Raw genomic sequence first — 16,086 nt, forward strand, 5'->3', positions numbered from 1 at the left:
GTGTTTCAACTTTATTAATGACATTAGGGAAGCAAAGCCTTTTCAAGAGGTGCCCTGGCACCAAACGAGGAAAGTCTAAATTGCAATGGATGAATTTTTTAATTTCTAAAAATGCTGCCTCTCTGCCTCAGAGTTGCAGCAGCCTGTCCCAGAGGAGTTCCACACTCTGTGCTCTCTCACGGAGACTTTACTTTTGCACTCTCTCACTGTTTTTCCTGACAGGAAAGCAATTCAGAATGAAAGTGTCTGGTTACTTCTCGTGTATGGAATAAATACACTTATTGTGCTTTGACTAAGCAGTGATGTCTCCTGAGGAAACCAATAAACTCCATTTTAATTCTCTCTCGCCACCGTTGGTCTCAAGTGAGGATCTGGCAAAAAAGCATTCGAGGAATTTTCTAATGCGGTGAACACCATTTTTCTTACTGTGTTTTAATTTACCTACAGCTTATCTTACTACGCTCATTTTTGTGAAACAATTCACAATTCTTTGCATTGAGAAGACTCTCTGTCCATTGGATTGCACTGTGAGCGCTATCCGTGAATGGAAAAGAGCGAGAGACTTACTTTCCTTTTGTAAACGAGAGCTTACCAGTAAGTCTCCAGCAGTTTCTGGTGACCTTTTTTATGCCTGTGGGAGTCAATGAGACACTTGGACATTACAATTTAAAACCTTAATGACTTACATTTAGAGTGTAATAAACAGCCCTATGCACTAAGAGATTGACTATATTACTCCAGTGAACTAAAATGGCTCTCTTCTTTTTTGTGTGTTTTGGTTTTTCCTCTTACCTATAAAGTGGCAAAAGGGTTTGGGACTCTGGTGAACGTGTCCATTTAAAAATGTATCATCAATCAGGAAATTCTTATCTGATCGCTTCAAAATTAGACAAATTCTACCTCCATGACAGACACAATGTAATAATTTTGAGGCTGATATGTTTGTGGATTTAGCAGGAGGACAAATATTGAACTTATAACAGGAACTCAGTTCCAATCTTAACAATGGAGAAGCTACCATGTGTCCTTAATTAGAACTAATAAAAGCTCTCAAACACACACTTGTTGTACCTTCAAGAGACAGACGGGCAGAGGATCTGATATCTGGAGAAATCATGCAGGTGTACAATCCTTGATCTTCGGGTTTAAATGCACGAATAATGAGCGTCTGCTTCTTGCCATCAGACTTCATTTCATATCTCCCTCCAGGCTGCATTTGTTCTTTTCCTTTGACCCAGATTGCCTCTTGGGTCTCTCTTGAAAATTCACACTCCAGCAGAGCTAGACCGCCTTCCGCGACTGACTTACCTACTAAGGGGCGAATGACTGTAAATGGAGGCTCTGCAATGATAAAAATGAGGGCATTAAAATCAATGAATGCACATCCCTATCTGCTTTATGGAGCCCGACAGGGGGAAAACATCAGAGCCTGTAAAGTACCCAAGCTCTGAATTTTGGTGTTTTAGAATTTTTCTTTAACTGTTGCAGATAATTATTGGAAGGTAAATGGAAAAAAAACTGCTGTAATTTAGAGTTTACAACGTCTAAAGGTAATGCAAGAATTATTGTGACACCATAAAAGCTCTCCAAGAAGATCAGATCACATTAGTTCACAGCTACATGCAGAAGCCTTTCACCCTTTATGTTTCTGTGCGTATAGGTCATTACCTACTTTTACCAAGTCTCCCACATACTCCTCACTAAGATCTAGCACCTTGTAGTTGCCTTACAATTCCTATATGCTCTAACTGTAAATTAGAAGCTTAGAGCCAGTTGAAGTGGTGCTCCCTTAAACTACTGAAGAAAAAACTTTTCCAACAAAGAAAAAAGATTTTTCTTATAAAAAAAGATCTTGAAAGCTGCCTCCACCTCAGGTTTCGAAAAACATGATGAAACCTTCATTCTCATTTCTAATGACTGAGCCAGCAGCTTTTAAAATAGAGAGAAAATGTCTTCTTATATTCATCACTTTGGCAGATGACCTTCTAAATGGCATGACATTAGCATGGTACCAGTATCCAAAGTGCACTTGAGATGAACACATTTAATTGAGCCAGACTTGACTGAAAAAAGAAAAATGGGCAAATGTGTTTTTTAAATGTTCTTTTTCCCACCTCTTCAGAACTTAACTTGCCAGGGGTTTTCAAAAAAGATAAGAAGAAACAATACAAAGCAAAATCACTTAGGAAGAAGCAGCCGCCATTGCATTAGAAGGTAGAAAGAGGCTTTACAAAAAAACAACTTAGAGATAACTGAAATGGCAGCTTCTTCTCTCTCCATGACCACTGGGGTTTCACAAATCGACACTTAAGCAACTGCGAATTGGTATCCACAGGTATTTTGTCAAGGTGTTAATTACAAGAGATATATAAATATTATATTTGTAGAGAAAGAGGCACATTAAGAAGCAACGTCTCCCCCTTGCATGCACACTAATATCTGAGCTGTCATCAGTCACAGTAATTTAGCCATTCCACAGCATGCCCTGTTTCAGTCATTCCATCTGGTCTTCATGAAAAAAGAATCTTACATTGATCGGACAAAACACAGAGATGCATTGCAGGCCATGAGACAGAGTGCTGCAGTGTGGAGAGAAAGACATCAAGTAGATAAACAACACAGCAGGTTTCACTTTGCTTCTGCCCGAAACAATTTACCAACCTTTTCTCCAAAACTCACTATATTGTGTTTGCTGCTAAACACTGAAACATGCTGCGGGGTGGACGCTTAGCTCTCATGTGAGGTCTCTTGAATGTGTGAAGCGGGCATGCCATGCGAAATACAGGCCTGTAACAGCTCGCAGTGCATTATGGGACTTCTCACCTAGCTGAACAATTTGAGGTAAATGCACTGGTTCACCAGCACCAACTTTATTTACAGTTGAAATGCGGAATCTGTACGGCTTGCCTGGCGTGAGATTGTCCACAACAAACTCCGTGTTTTGTATAAGTTCCTTGTTGCATTGCTGCCAGCCACTCTCGGGTGTTTTCCTCTCAACATTGTAGCCTAGGATGCCAGAGCCACCATCGCTCAGCGGTGTGAACCAGGACAGAGTTATAGAGTGGCTGCTCTTACTTAAAATCTCTGGATCTTCAGGGGGATCAGGGAGGGCTGAGGGCACAACAGAGTTCCAGTGATGTATAAAATAAATGCTGTTGCTTTTTAATGAGATTACGAATAAGCCCTCATTATAAGCAATGAGGGGAAATCTAAGTGACATATTCAGTACCTCTCTCACCATGAATCTGAGCTGCAGTGTGCCTGGGAAAATCAGACACATCTTTGAAAAGTTCCAGAGGGGTGGCCATGTTAGTCTGTATACAGCAAAAACAACGAGAGTCCTGTAGCACTTTAAAGACGAACAAATTTCTGCAGGCAGTGACACGTAATCTATGGTAACAGAGCTGGGTGAAATTTTTCAGATGACTAGTTTATTCATCAAAAAAATGCATTTTTGGCTGCTCCGAAACAACTGGCGAATGTGACCCAATTAATATCGGCTGGGAAAAAAGCTTTTCCTGGCCAGAAAATTGTGTGTCAATCTGTCCTTAGTGGCTAGGGCACATGTTTGGACGTGGGAGACCCAGCTTGAATCTAGGTCTCCCCCTCCCAGGTGAGCAGCCTGGTGACAGGCTATTCTGGAGTGGGATTCTCTCAATCTCTCCAGTAGAAGCTGTTTCACGTTGTATAACTGCTTACATAGTCATTGGGTGAGAAAGAGAGAGAGAGTGAGAATGACTCAATACATGGCTGATCAAGGCACTCACCTGGGAGGTAGGAGATGTGCCTTCAAATCTTCTCTGTCTGATTTAGAGCAGGGATTCAAATCTCTGTCTCCTACAAGCATCCTAACCACTGGGCTAAAGGTTATAGAGGGGATACATGGGAAAGAGCCCCTCGAAGAATTCCACCAGGATTTCAATAACTTCCACCCCACCATCGACTTCAGACTGGACCAGTCCACACAAGAAATCCACTTCCTGGACACTACAATACAAATAAAGGATGGTCACATTAATACCACCCTATACCAAAAACCAATTGACCACAATACATACCTTGATGCCTCCAGCTTCCACCCTGGACACATTACACGATCCATTGTCTACAGCCAAGCCTTAAGAAACAACTGGATTTGCTCCAATCCCTCAGACAGAGACAAACACTTACAGGATCTCCATCAAACATTCTTAAAACTACAATATCCACCTGGGGAGGTGAAGAAACAAATTGACAGAGCCCGATGGGTACCCAGAAGTCACCTACCACAGGACAGACCCAACAAAGAAAACAACAGAACACCACTGGCCATCACCTACAGCCTCCAGCTAAAATTTTTCCAATACATCATTAAGGATCTACAACCTATCCCAGCAGATGATCCCTCACTCACTCAAGCCATGGGAGGCAGACCTATCCTTGCTTACAGACAGCCCCCCAACCTGAAGCAAATACTCAGCAACCGTACACCATACAACAAGAACACTAACCCAGGAACTTAACCCTGCAACAAACCCCATTGCCAGCTCTGCCCCCACATTGACTCTAGTGATACAATCACAGGTCCTAACCACATCAGCTACACCATAAGGAACTCATTCACCTGCACATCTACTAATGTAATATATGCCATCCTGTGCCAGCAATGCCCCTCTGCCATGTACATTGGCCAAACTGGACTGTCACTATGCAAAAGAATAAATGGACACAAATCAGACATAAAAAATGGTAACATCCATAAACCAGTCGGAAAGCACTTCAATCTCCCAGGACACTCTGTAGCTGACTTGAAAGTTGCCATACTTCTACAAAAAAAATTTTCAAAAACAGACTTCAGTGAGAAACTGCAGAGCTGGAACTCATCTGCAAACTTGACACAATCAAACTGGGTCTGAATCGGGACTTGGAATGGTTCTCTCATTACAAGAAGTAATTGTCACTGTTCACACATTCTCACCTTCTAATCAATGGTTGTGAATAGGCCTCATCTACTCTAACTGAATGGACTTTGCTAACACCTACCCTCCCGACTGTTGTTCCTTACCCTTGGATGTATATATGTACCCCCATCTGATTTCTATTTCTTGCATCTGACAAAGTGGGTTGCAGCCCACGAAAGCTTATGCCTGCAGAAATTTAATTTGTTAGTCTTTAAAGTGCTACAGGACTCTTGTTAAAATTCCATGGTTGTTTGCTGAGAAAATAACCTGCCACTATGTGGCAGAGCAGTATCTCTTACCGTGAAATTAAGGCTAAATAAGGCTGAAGCGTGGCCTCTAATTTTGGGCATCTAAAAACTCCAATTTGACTGGCAAGTCTTGGATTTGCAATTTATCAGCTTCTTGTCTGGGTTTACTTATACAACTCCCAAAGTCTTGTAACCTGATGTGCATGCCAAATGCTGTTTGCTTACGCACCCCGATTTGGAAGTCATTATTAGAAAATTAGAAAGTCATTATTGAAAATTTGTCTCATGATGACAAAGAGGACCTAAAAGGCCAACAGTTAATTTGTTATTAAATATGAGCAGCAAGATATCTGTGCACTCTCAAGTAAAGTATTGTTACACATCAATGAGACTGACCATGAAAATACAGAGTAAAATAGCACATTTTGAAGTGCTATTATTTTCTTGGTCATTTTTCCTAGTTGACTCTAATTCAACTTTCCATCAGGCTGGTAAGTTTGCAAAGTATTGTTTTAAAAAATGATAGAGACAACTTTCTCAGAAAATTGGTTTACCCGCAGGTACGTACAGTTCTTACAGACGAACTGCAGGTTACAAAATGGTGGATTTCAGCTAAGGAAACACTAGAAAAAGAAAAAAGATCTCATCGCTAGTTGGCTTAATTTCCATTCGATGAGACAAAATGTTTACAGTCAGAGCAAAACAGCACAGCAGAAACGTATGAAACCTGAAAAAGCTGGTATGTGTGGCTGTGGGAAGGAGAAACAGAAATCAGCACAGGTGAAAGAAAATCAGAGCGATACAGCTTGATCCTCTAGGCTGAGAAAGCAAGTGCTAATGGCTAGAATTAACAGAAACTTACATCGAATGAACCTACCTCTTACAGATAATGTGGCTGATGTGACTGCATCCCTTGCAGCAAATGTCACCTCTCCAGAATGATGTGGTTGGGCTTTTCTCAGGATAAGTTTGTAGCTGTTTCCATCTGCCTGCATTTCCCAGTTCTCATCTGGTTGGATATCCATGTCATTGGTATACCAGGCAACCTCGTTGACTGGCACTGCTTCACTTAAAACACAGCTCAGTGTAGCTTGGTCTCCAGCAGTGACTTCGGTGTCAACCAAAGGCTGCAAAATGTCCAGCCGCCAGCCTGCAGTTAGAAATAGGTGATCAAACCCCGAGATACTGAAGCAAAGATTAAATGCCAAGATTTATACTTGATCTTCTTGCAGAATCTTTTGACAGCTAGGTCACATGGGCTGGCACAAGAACCTGATGAGTTTTCTAAGGTCTAGGTTATGTAATCTGGTTAGAGGTGGCAGGAATCATAGAAGATTAGGGTTGGAAGGGACCTCAGGAGGCCATCCAATCCAACCCCCAGCTCAAAGCAGAACCAAGCCCAACTAAATCGTCCCAGCCAGGGCTTTGTCAAGCTGGGCCTTAAAGTCCTCTAAGGATGGAGATTCCACCACCTCCCTAGGCAACCTTAGAAGTTAGACTGCCAAAGCTATTAGGAGAGCTCCTTCAGATCTGTGGCTGTAGCCTCCTGTTTTTGTCCAGCTTTAGCCCAGATGCCGCATGCTCATGTGCAGGTGGATCTATTTACTGGTGCCAAACCCCATTAAAGTCACTGGGGCTCTGTGTTGGTGCTACAGTCCACCTGTGCCTTATTGGTAATAATCAATGTGTGCCAAGTTTCACAGCTAAAAGCACACCCAGAGGCTTCAGGACTTTTCCCAGTTTCAGTCAAAAAATTCCAAAGCACTTTTTCTTGCTTGGGGAGTTTTGCACAAGCAACTGGCAGTTTTCAATAGGACAAAGATGACTATTTCCTGACATTTTGGGAAAATTCCTGAAATGATGGTGAATTCATAACACTCCCCAAGCTTGTTGGTTTTGTGGGCCCAATCATCTGTAAAGCACAAACTAAAAAAGCTTATAAAAATCTTCCTTCACTGGTTCATCCTCATCCAATCTTTTCCCCTGTTCTGTAATTTTATTTAGGAGACATTCCCTCACTGTTTCCTACCCAAGAAGAACATTTCACACCACAGCAGTCAGCAACCTTTCGTCTCTGTCCAGCAAATAAAACCAACTGAAACCAATGTCCTCACTTTTTCCTTCTCAAACAGAGAAGAATTTCACTAGAATGGTGTTTAAGGGATTTCAAATGGTTTCAAATTTTGCTCTTGAATTTCTTTTCCACCTGCAACTTACACTATTTCCATGTTTTTTCTATTAAGTGCTTTGTGAGTGCAGTCAAGAGCAAATGTTGAAAGAAGACTGCCCTTGTCCTTTGAATTCAGCTCCTCTCTTCCCGACTTCGTACTCTACTGTACTATTTTCTCTCAATGAAATTCAGTGAAGGACACTGCGTGAAGTGTCATGATCGGACACTCTGAAGCAATGTTGGATTTCACTTTTTGTGCAAAATCATTCACGTGAGCTGGGTTTTGGTCCTGCAAACTGGTAACGTAGAACTAAGAGCTGCTCAACTGGCCTAGGGTTTTGCTGGATCAGATCGTCCAAGTTTTTTTCAAGGAACATGTCATTTGCCCCATAACATTGTGAGATACACGATGCCCAGATAAGAAATGGAGATTGTGAGTGTAGCCAGGCAGGTGCAGAAGACCAATGTTCTTGTTAAGAATTATAAAGAAATAGTGAGTAACACATATGCTGTTCTTTATATCTAGTTGAAATTATTTGGCTGGACAGCTAAGACTGAGATAGATACTTTGTACAACTGTGTAAGTTTGTGACTGTGAATCCATCTCCCTCAACAAAAAACGGATATATTGTGCATGCCATGACGATAAAAGATGTATACAAGCCCTGAGTTCTCAAAGCATTATTTTAACTCTACACCCTTTATAAAGGGCTGGATCAAATTCTGTCTGCAGAAAAAACAGATGAGGGAAATGATGGAAATATAGAAAGAATGGAAGATGCAATAATACAGAAAACAATGTTCAATCACAACAAAAAAGCAGCTAAGATCACCATAGACAGAAAAGAATTAGGAGCTACTGGGGCGTATATCTACTCAGTTCAACTGAGGGATGCTATTCCACACCAAGATAGATTGGAGGGAAACAACAAAACTATGTGGAGAACCTTTGAAAGACTGAAGAAAAAGTTCCATCTCAGTTTAAGAATTAGATTTTTGACACTGGTGTATCACCAACCCGAGAGCTGATATACAGTCACTACAGCAAGAAGGTTTGGAGAGCAAGCTGGACTGTGAAGCGTGGGAGGAAGTATGCATGGCTTACATGGAAAAAATAAGATGGCACATAAATAGATAAGAGAAAAAACAATGGAAGACCAGTTGAAAACTCTGATGAATCAAAAACAACATTGAACTTCCAGTAGCTGAACTATAAGGAAGGCTGAAAGACACAGTATAGTTTCAACAAAATGGCAACCAAAAGATAAAGATGGAGAGACATATCCAACCTGTTTGCAGCCTATATGGTTACCTTTAGCCGAGAAGCAGCATGTTTGACAGGGTCATGAGGCAATGCAATCACTCCAATACATGAACCAAGTTTTATTTACTATACATTATGTATAAATAAAGGTTTCTTATTACATGTAAATTTGAGGTAACTATCACAATTTAGCCACTTCACAAACCTTGCAGTGTTGACTAGCGGTAGACAAGGCAGTCCCAAATAATTCGTCAGCCTGCACTCATGCCCTACTTGAACAATTTTCCAATGGTGCCATAGAAGTAATGGTGCCAAAAGACTGTTGATAGATGGGATTTATAGTGATGATTAAGTAGCCACATCAAACTTCACCAAAAACAAAGGCCCAGCGGTTGAAGTGTCAAAGGTTAATTTGCAGTGCGTCTTTGCACTGTAACTCAGCTGTGATTGTAACGTACGAAGACATTCAATCCACCTGATTAAGGGAGAATTTAAAAAAATAACCTAAAATAAACTCAAAGCAGTATGATGAAATAACCATAGTTTAGATGGTTAGAAGTAAACAAAATAAAATAAATTAGAGATGGGCCAGATCCTCACAGTTCAAACTCAAATCCAAAATTTAAGGGTCGCTTTTGCTTTGGCCTATTACAGGAAACAGGTCAGCCATAAAGGTCAGAGGTGTGTTCAAATTCTTCTGAAATTCTGAGGTGTTTGGGATCTGGGTCAATTTCTATTGAAAATATCAGAGCCTTTTACAATTACCATAACATGCATTTGACAGTGGCTCCTTTTAAAGCTAGCCCACCAAAATTAAGGCTGTTTTGACATAAAATCTAGAGCGAGACAAGACTGCATCTGCCATGCATTATCATCTCTTTGGCATTCAATTGAAGTAGGTAAGGGCTAAAGAGGAGAACTGTTTAGGAATTATCAGGGAAGGCAAACTGTTGATTGAGTTTGTACATAGTCCTGCCCTGCTTTCCAAGACATCAGAGGGACAAGCAGAGTTCACAAAGGTCACAGAGATCAATGCAGTGATGATGAAGATCATACTAGTTGTACAACAGAATTTAAAGAAGGAGAGATTCTTTGGCAGATAACTAGCACAAAGAAGTTCACATATCTGGGCATCCCAATTAGCATAGATGGAGAGGCAGAACATGAAATAGATACTTAGATAAAGGAGCCACATTTATCCCTAGTGCAAACATGTGAATTACATTGGTTTCAAAGGAGTTGAATCTGTTTACACCAAGGCTGAATTTGGTTTAAGAATTAGCAGTAGATGCATGTGACTGATTGAACAAGATGTGGGCGAGCAGAAAACTGAAGCTAAAAACCCCAATATCCTGCAGCTATGATTTTATAATGTTGCATGGCTGTGAGATTCCGTTTCAGATTGAAAAACAGATGCATTCCCTCATAGCAGGAATGCTTTGCAAAGCTCATGAGTAAAATATGGTAAGATGAGATATGGTACAGTTCGCGAAAACAGCATATTGCAAAGGGAACAAGAATAGAGGTTATTCAGGTTGGGCCACGTCAATCAGGATGTATAATGAGTGAATGTACAAGCAAGTCCTAAAATATAGAAACACAAGTGATGGATAGGCAGACCACAGAGAAACTGATAAAATATGTTTGAGAAGGATTCATTTCCGCTGAGTAGCAGAAATAAATGTACGTGATCGTGTTCCACAACCAACAGAAGTTGCTCAAAGTATACTCACCTTTGCCATGATGCCTACAAATCAGTCGACACTGGCTCGGCTGTTTGGTCTGCTGCTATTTCTACTTAACCTAATCAGGACTGTTTCAATGTTCACCTTGTCATCAGCCTCATTCTTTTCTTTAATACACCCACTGTTGCGTTGGTATATGAATAGATTCAAAGCTCTCTGGGGCAGCGACTGATTTTTATTCTATGTCTGTACTGTGCCTAACTGACTGGGGCCTCTAGGAACTAATGTAATTAATAATAATAATGATAATAATTATGATGACCACGATGTAAACTGTAATCTGTGAACCCTTGAAATATCTATATCTGTGACCCATTAGAATTCTCTCTGCCTATATGAACATTGCTTGTTTCTAGCTCATTTGAACATTTTATAAGTGTTATATTTGATGTGGCATATGCATAAGTGCTTGGCACACAAAACATAAAAAGTAAAGTATAAAATAAAACATTTCTCTGTGGGAAGCAAAAGTTATGCAGGGAGCCCATGACCTATGCTACTCATGAACTATTCAGCTCTGGCACTCAACAAATATTTTTCTGAGCTGTCCAGCCTTTCAAACCAGAAAACTAGCACTCCAACCGCAGTTTTGTGTTACCTTTCACAGTCAGGAATGCAGACGTCACTGCATCACTAGCCAGGAAAGTCACCCTGCAGTTGTCCCGGGGAGTGAGGTTCTTCAACAGGAGAAGATGCCTGCGTCCATTTTCAAAGTAAACCATCTCAATGTTTTCTGTGGTTTTGGCAGGCTCATCATCAATCAGCCAGTTGTAATTGTAGCACTCTGGTTTGGAAAGATGGCACTCAAACAGGGCTTCACCACCTTCCATGGCTTCCACATTCTCCAAACCCTTGACAATACTGTTCTTGGCTAATGTAAAAGGAAAATGATCAACAACGTTAGTTATTTTGCTAGCACACTTTTGAGTATTAGTGAGCCTTGGAACACACTATATAATTCCCATCACCTGGAAACTGACATGAGGGCATCCTGTGTGGAAAGTTATCTTGTGGTTTCTCCTTTTAATTTCAGTGCCAACCTAACACAACATTATGTTTAAAAAACATTCACAGCAGTGATGATGTTTAACAAGAATTAAAATTAATCTTACACTGTGTTTCCTTCTGGCTTTATTCAACATTTATCAAATAACCTGACCTATATCTTTATAAATGAAGAACAAAATCATATTGTTTGTATGAACTGAACCATTGTTCAATGGAAATTAATGCAAAAAGTCATCCCCAGTCCAAAAATACAAGGTATAGCCAGTTTCCTTTTGTGCACAACAGGAATCTTTTCTTGCCAACCTCCCCCATATGCATAATTAATGTCATAGCCAGAGAGATTTGAAACTGATAGGAAGCTCATTTTAAAATCTTACCACCTTTTATACAACACAGGTCCTTATCTCAGCAGACTACTGTTGGTCAATGCAATGATATTTGTAATCTAAATCAACAAGGATTTTTGCAAATTGTACAACTAAAAGTCATTTGCAAAATTACAATTTATTGCGTCGATAACATTTTTTCAGTAGTAACTTTCTAATTATTACCAAATTCTTTTGACACACGTCCAGGACCTTATTTTCTAATCTGAGTGTCAGGGCCATTGTGTGTGTAATAATGTGCACAGATGTGCATGCATAACTACTACAACTGCATGCCCCAACTGATAGCTGTACACAACCAACTAGTTTGATGCACATATCCTCAATTTGTGTGCACAACCAGGTGAATTGCATAGGCACATTAGGCACACACTACTGTGCAAATTTTGTACAGAGTTGGGTGAGCACCATGTAAAAAATGAAATTTGCAACTTTCACATGAGTTATGTACCATGGTCATCATGATCGATGTTATAATACATCATCATGTTAATGGGACAACCACTCCCGTTTAGTAACCATATTGGCCATTGGTCATTGATCGTCCACGTGCAATTGCTTGTCACCTAGAAAATTAATATTGATTTATTCTCTAGCAAAACCAAATCAGTTTTTCTGAAGTTCAAGAATTTTCCAACTTGAATATTTAAGAACAATGGTCTGGTGACAAGAGCACAGGACAGTATTCAGAGGCAAGACTGCATTCCTGTGTGAATATATCCATGCCATTTAACTCTCTCTGTCTCACTTTCATCATATGTAAAATGTTGACACCTGCAGATCTCTGCACCCCTGGGACATTTTAAGACTAATTTCATTAATCCTTGGTAAGTGCTCTTAGACCCTAAGATGGAAGGAGCTACCAAAGTAAAGAGCATTATAATATATAACAACATGGCTTTTTAACTGAGCACAAGCCCACAGTTCAGAAACCAAAGAAGGAGCATTATTATTTCTGATCATAACAACATACCCCGTCGTTGAAAGCAAGAATCCCATATGCAAATAGTAGAAAACAAGTTATTAAAACATCAAATCTGCTGTGCTCTGTTATTTGCTTTGATCACTTGGATATTCCGGTGCAATAAATGCAATAGTTTTAAATGGCAGGCTGCAGGCCTCTTTCTGTAGTTGCTTCATGTAAGTCTCCCACTTAAGTTCATGAGAGTTCTTACACGGAGCAGCTGCAGGTCAGTCCCCTGAATTAGTTAATTCTGGCAAGTATCTGGTAGTTTTCTTTGAAACATCTTACACATCATCAATTCTAAGACTGAGATCAGGTGTCTCTCACCTTCCATGGAACACCAAACCACCAAATGCTAGAATGGTCTTTATATATCTCCAAAACTTGTGGAGGAAGATTTTCAAAAATGCCTACAGGTCACAGCATCACAACTCCGATTTAAAGCCAACGAGCCTTGTACTATTAAACCTCTTAGACCTTTTGAAAATCATCTCTGTGATGTTTGGACAATTATTTTTAAAAATATATTTATTTCCACTCTGTCCTAAGTTGAAAATAAATAACTACAATAAAGACTGTGTGGCACTTGGGTAACACAGTAATGGGGATAATACAAGTATCTAAGATAGAGACAGAAAATAGTGATACCTGAAGACGGACTCAGAGCAACTGAGTTCAAGACAAATATAAACAAAGCTCTGTTAATTAGACCAATAAAGGTTACATATGGTGACAGATCCTGATCCTATTAAAATCAATGGCAAAACCCTCATTGATTTCACTGGAAACAAGATTTAGTCTTTGGTGGGAAAAAAATATAAGAACAGAGTTTAGCAAACCTTGAAACAATTTTTTCTGTAAACCTAAGAGTCAAGCTGCTCTCCTCATCTTGTCTATCACGGACACTTAACTCCATGTAAAATAATATTTCCATTTTTTCGTCTCTTGGGACGCTTACAAAAGCTAGCTACAAATTATAAGAAGCTTTACAAGTAATTATTATTTTAAATGGATAAAAAACTCAAGATAAGCAAGCTGTAGATTAGATTAACTGAAAATAAAAAATACCATGCCATTTTATCCATTAGTTAATGTTTTAAAGCACTTTGTATGTGAAAAGCACTATATAAGTAACTATTATTTTCCAATCCAAGGACACCACATCTGTAGCATGACAATAATTCAGCAGCAAATACCCCATTTGATTAGTGCTACTACCCAATTCAGTTCATTGGAGAGCAGGGAAGATTACCGACATGAGTTTGGAAACATAAATGGGCATTCAATTAAACTATTTTCCAACTGCATTTTGCACATTTTCACATTCAGCTCATGCTAACACCCAAATATGTTTCTCACTGTTACGGACAGTGGAACGAATACCAAATGAATAGGGAATGATTTGCCATGTATTGTCAAATGCGGCTGTGATGTGCCACTTGGTTGTTATTTGGGCCCCATGGCAGTCTTCCTTGTGCGCTGGAAGACCTCACCTTGAACATCAAGCATAGCCACAACTTTAGTGCTTCCCGCTTCACAAGAATAGATGCCACTGTCTTCTGGAAGTGCAGGTTTGATCGTGAGCTTGGCTACATTCCAGTCCTGCTCGATAATGACTCGTTGCCCATCTGCAGAAACTTCCTGACCATTTTTCCTCCACGTGGCTTGCACTGGCCTAGAGTACTGGCAGATGAGCTCTACTGCGCCATCTTCATCAACGGTAACGTCCTGCATGGGACTGACCACCTCAATAGTTGGATCTGTCAACCAACACGTCAGGAGGGACATGCATTAGTGGATCCTTATGGAAATGGCAGCTTAGATTTTGCCAAGCAAAGAGCCCACGTGGAATGGGAAGCAAATGAAATGAAACTTCAAGCCCGAGGCCGCCCAGATGCACTATGGGTTAGCAAGTTTAGTGTTCGCTTGTGTCAGCATCAAGCAGCATGGCAGCAGACAGGGTATATTAGGATAGCTGTACTGTCAGATAGTTTGGCCTAAATAACTAAGACCTATTATAAGATGCTTGAATACTATTTTCCTTTGGAGGGCATCTGTTAGGAGGTAGCCCTCTTTCAGCGAAGGAGTATCGGGTGTGACTCTCTCCTGAGCATGTCAGTGCATCTCAGAATTTGTCAGGAGTGGAGATAGTGAAGCGTGAGGGGAGATCTGCCTTGAGAAGATGGTTGAGTGATTTAAGCAGAACAGAAATATCAAAATAAACATATTCAGCAAAATTGGCTGGGGTTTAGCTGGGTGACTCCAATTAAACTGTAACGGGAGTTAAGTCTGTGCTGAAAACGTACCCCAGTGTGGCTATACTTTCATCTGATTAAATCTGGCCAGGAGTTTTCAAATGATGAATATGTAGCTTCCAATGTGCTGTGATACAATGGTGCCTTTACTAGGATACTTGATATGCCGAAAGAAAAACTCCACCAGTTATTCTCAGGCCTGTCTGAAAGTTCATAGGAACCTTTCTCAATGTGAACAAACTGTGAAAGCTACTTGAAAAGAAACAAAAAGACTTAAGATGAGGCATTCCCGCATATCACCTATCATGAAGCCTGTCAGAAACCCACGGGCAGTAAAGCAAGTGTGGCACTACAATTGGGCAGCCCTATTCTGGACCTTCCAAAATAACATGGAGTGGCCCAGTTTTTGACTGCATATGTCTGCATATCAGACAAGAAAGTTACAGGCACAAACAATAGCACATAGACATCTAGCTAGATGATTTATAGAGTCAATCATAGAATCAAACAAGATTAGCATTGGAAGGGACCTCAGGAGGTCATACAGTCCAACCCCCTGCTCAAAGCAGGACCAACTCCAACTAAACCATCCCAGCCAGGGATTTGTCAAGCCAGGCCTTCAAAACCTCCAAGGATGGAGATTCCACCACCTCCCTAGGTAACCCATTCCAGTGCTTCACCACCCTCCTAGTGAAAAAGCTTTTCCTAATATCTAACCTAGACATGTCATGTAACTAGATAACTAAAAGCTATCATTGAAAACAAAAGCAAAGATGTTTCAAGCTTCAAAAGCAGCCATGGGGCATCCTCCTAGATGCTACTTTGTAATTATTCTCCATCTGAGTATTTACAAGTGATATTAATATTTACTGTATATATTAAACAAAAAATTGGAACGGTGATTGAAATGTCAGCCACTCAGCAAAGCCCTTGTTCCTGGAGGCATGGCTACATTACAAAGGATGGTGTAGATGTGAAGCTCTTATAATCAATTAGGTTAATAAACTAGTAGTCACTGAAGGTCTTGACGACAAGAAGTAGCCCTTATCTTAAGAAGCCGGACTCTTCACAACCTAGCTAAAAATCAGCTAAACTGGATGTGTAAA

At 40.3% G+C, this 16,086-nt stretch overlaps 1 protein-coding gene across 19 annotated transcripts in view; it reads right to left on the reverse strand.

Moving 5' to 3' along the window:
* Positions 1-16,086, reverse strand: part of OBSCN (obscurin, cytoskeletal calmodulin and titin-interacting RhoGEF) — a 276,095-nt gene that overhangs the window by 99,055 nt on the left and 160,954 nt on the right. For 17 of the 19 annotated variants that reach the window (XM_067530494.1, XM_067530493.1, XM_067530487.1 and 14 more), the window contains 5 exons: positions 14,219-14,485; positions 10,966-11,238; positions 6,066-6,338; positions 2,824-3,111; positions 1,072-1,341 (listed from right to left, as the gene is read on the reverse strand). In XM_067530494.1, coding sequence (XP_067386595.1) covers positions 1,072-1,341; positions 2,824-3,111; positions 6,066-6,338; positions 10,966-11,238; positions 14,219-14,485 — 1,371 coding nt within the window. The remainder of the gene's footprint in view (positions 1-1,071; positions 1,342-2,823; positions 3,112-6,065; positions 6,339-10,965; positions 11,239-14,218; positions 14,486-16,086) is intronic. The other 2 variants (XM_067530486.1, XM_067530485.1) reach the window with 2 other exon arrangements.

Source organism: Emydura macquarii, unplaced genomic scaffold, assembly GCF_026122565.2.
Source record: "Emydura macquarii macquarii isolate MOO-44397 ecotype Brisbane River unplaced genomic scaffold, CSIRO-AGI_Emac_v2 contig_3080, whole genome shotgun sequence".
Taxonomy (NCBI): domain Eukaryota; kingdom Metazoa; phylum Chordata; order Testudines; family Chelidae; genus Emydura; species Emydura macquarii.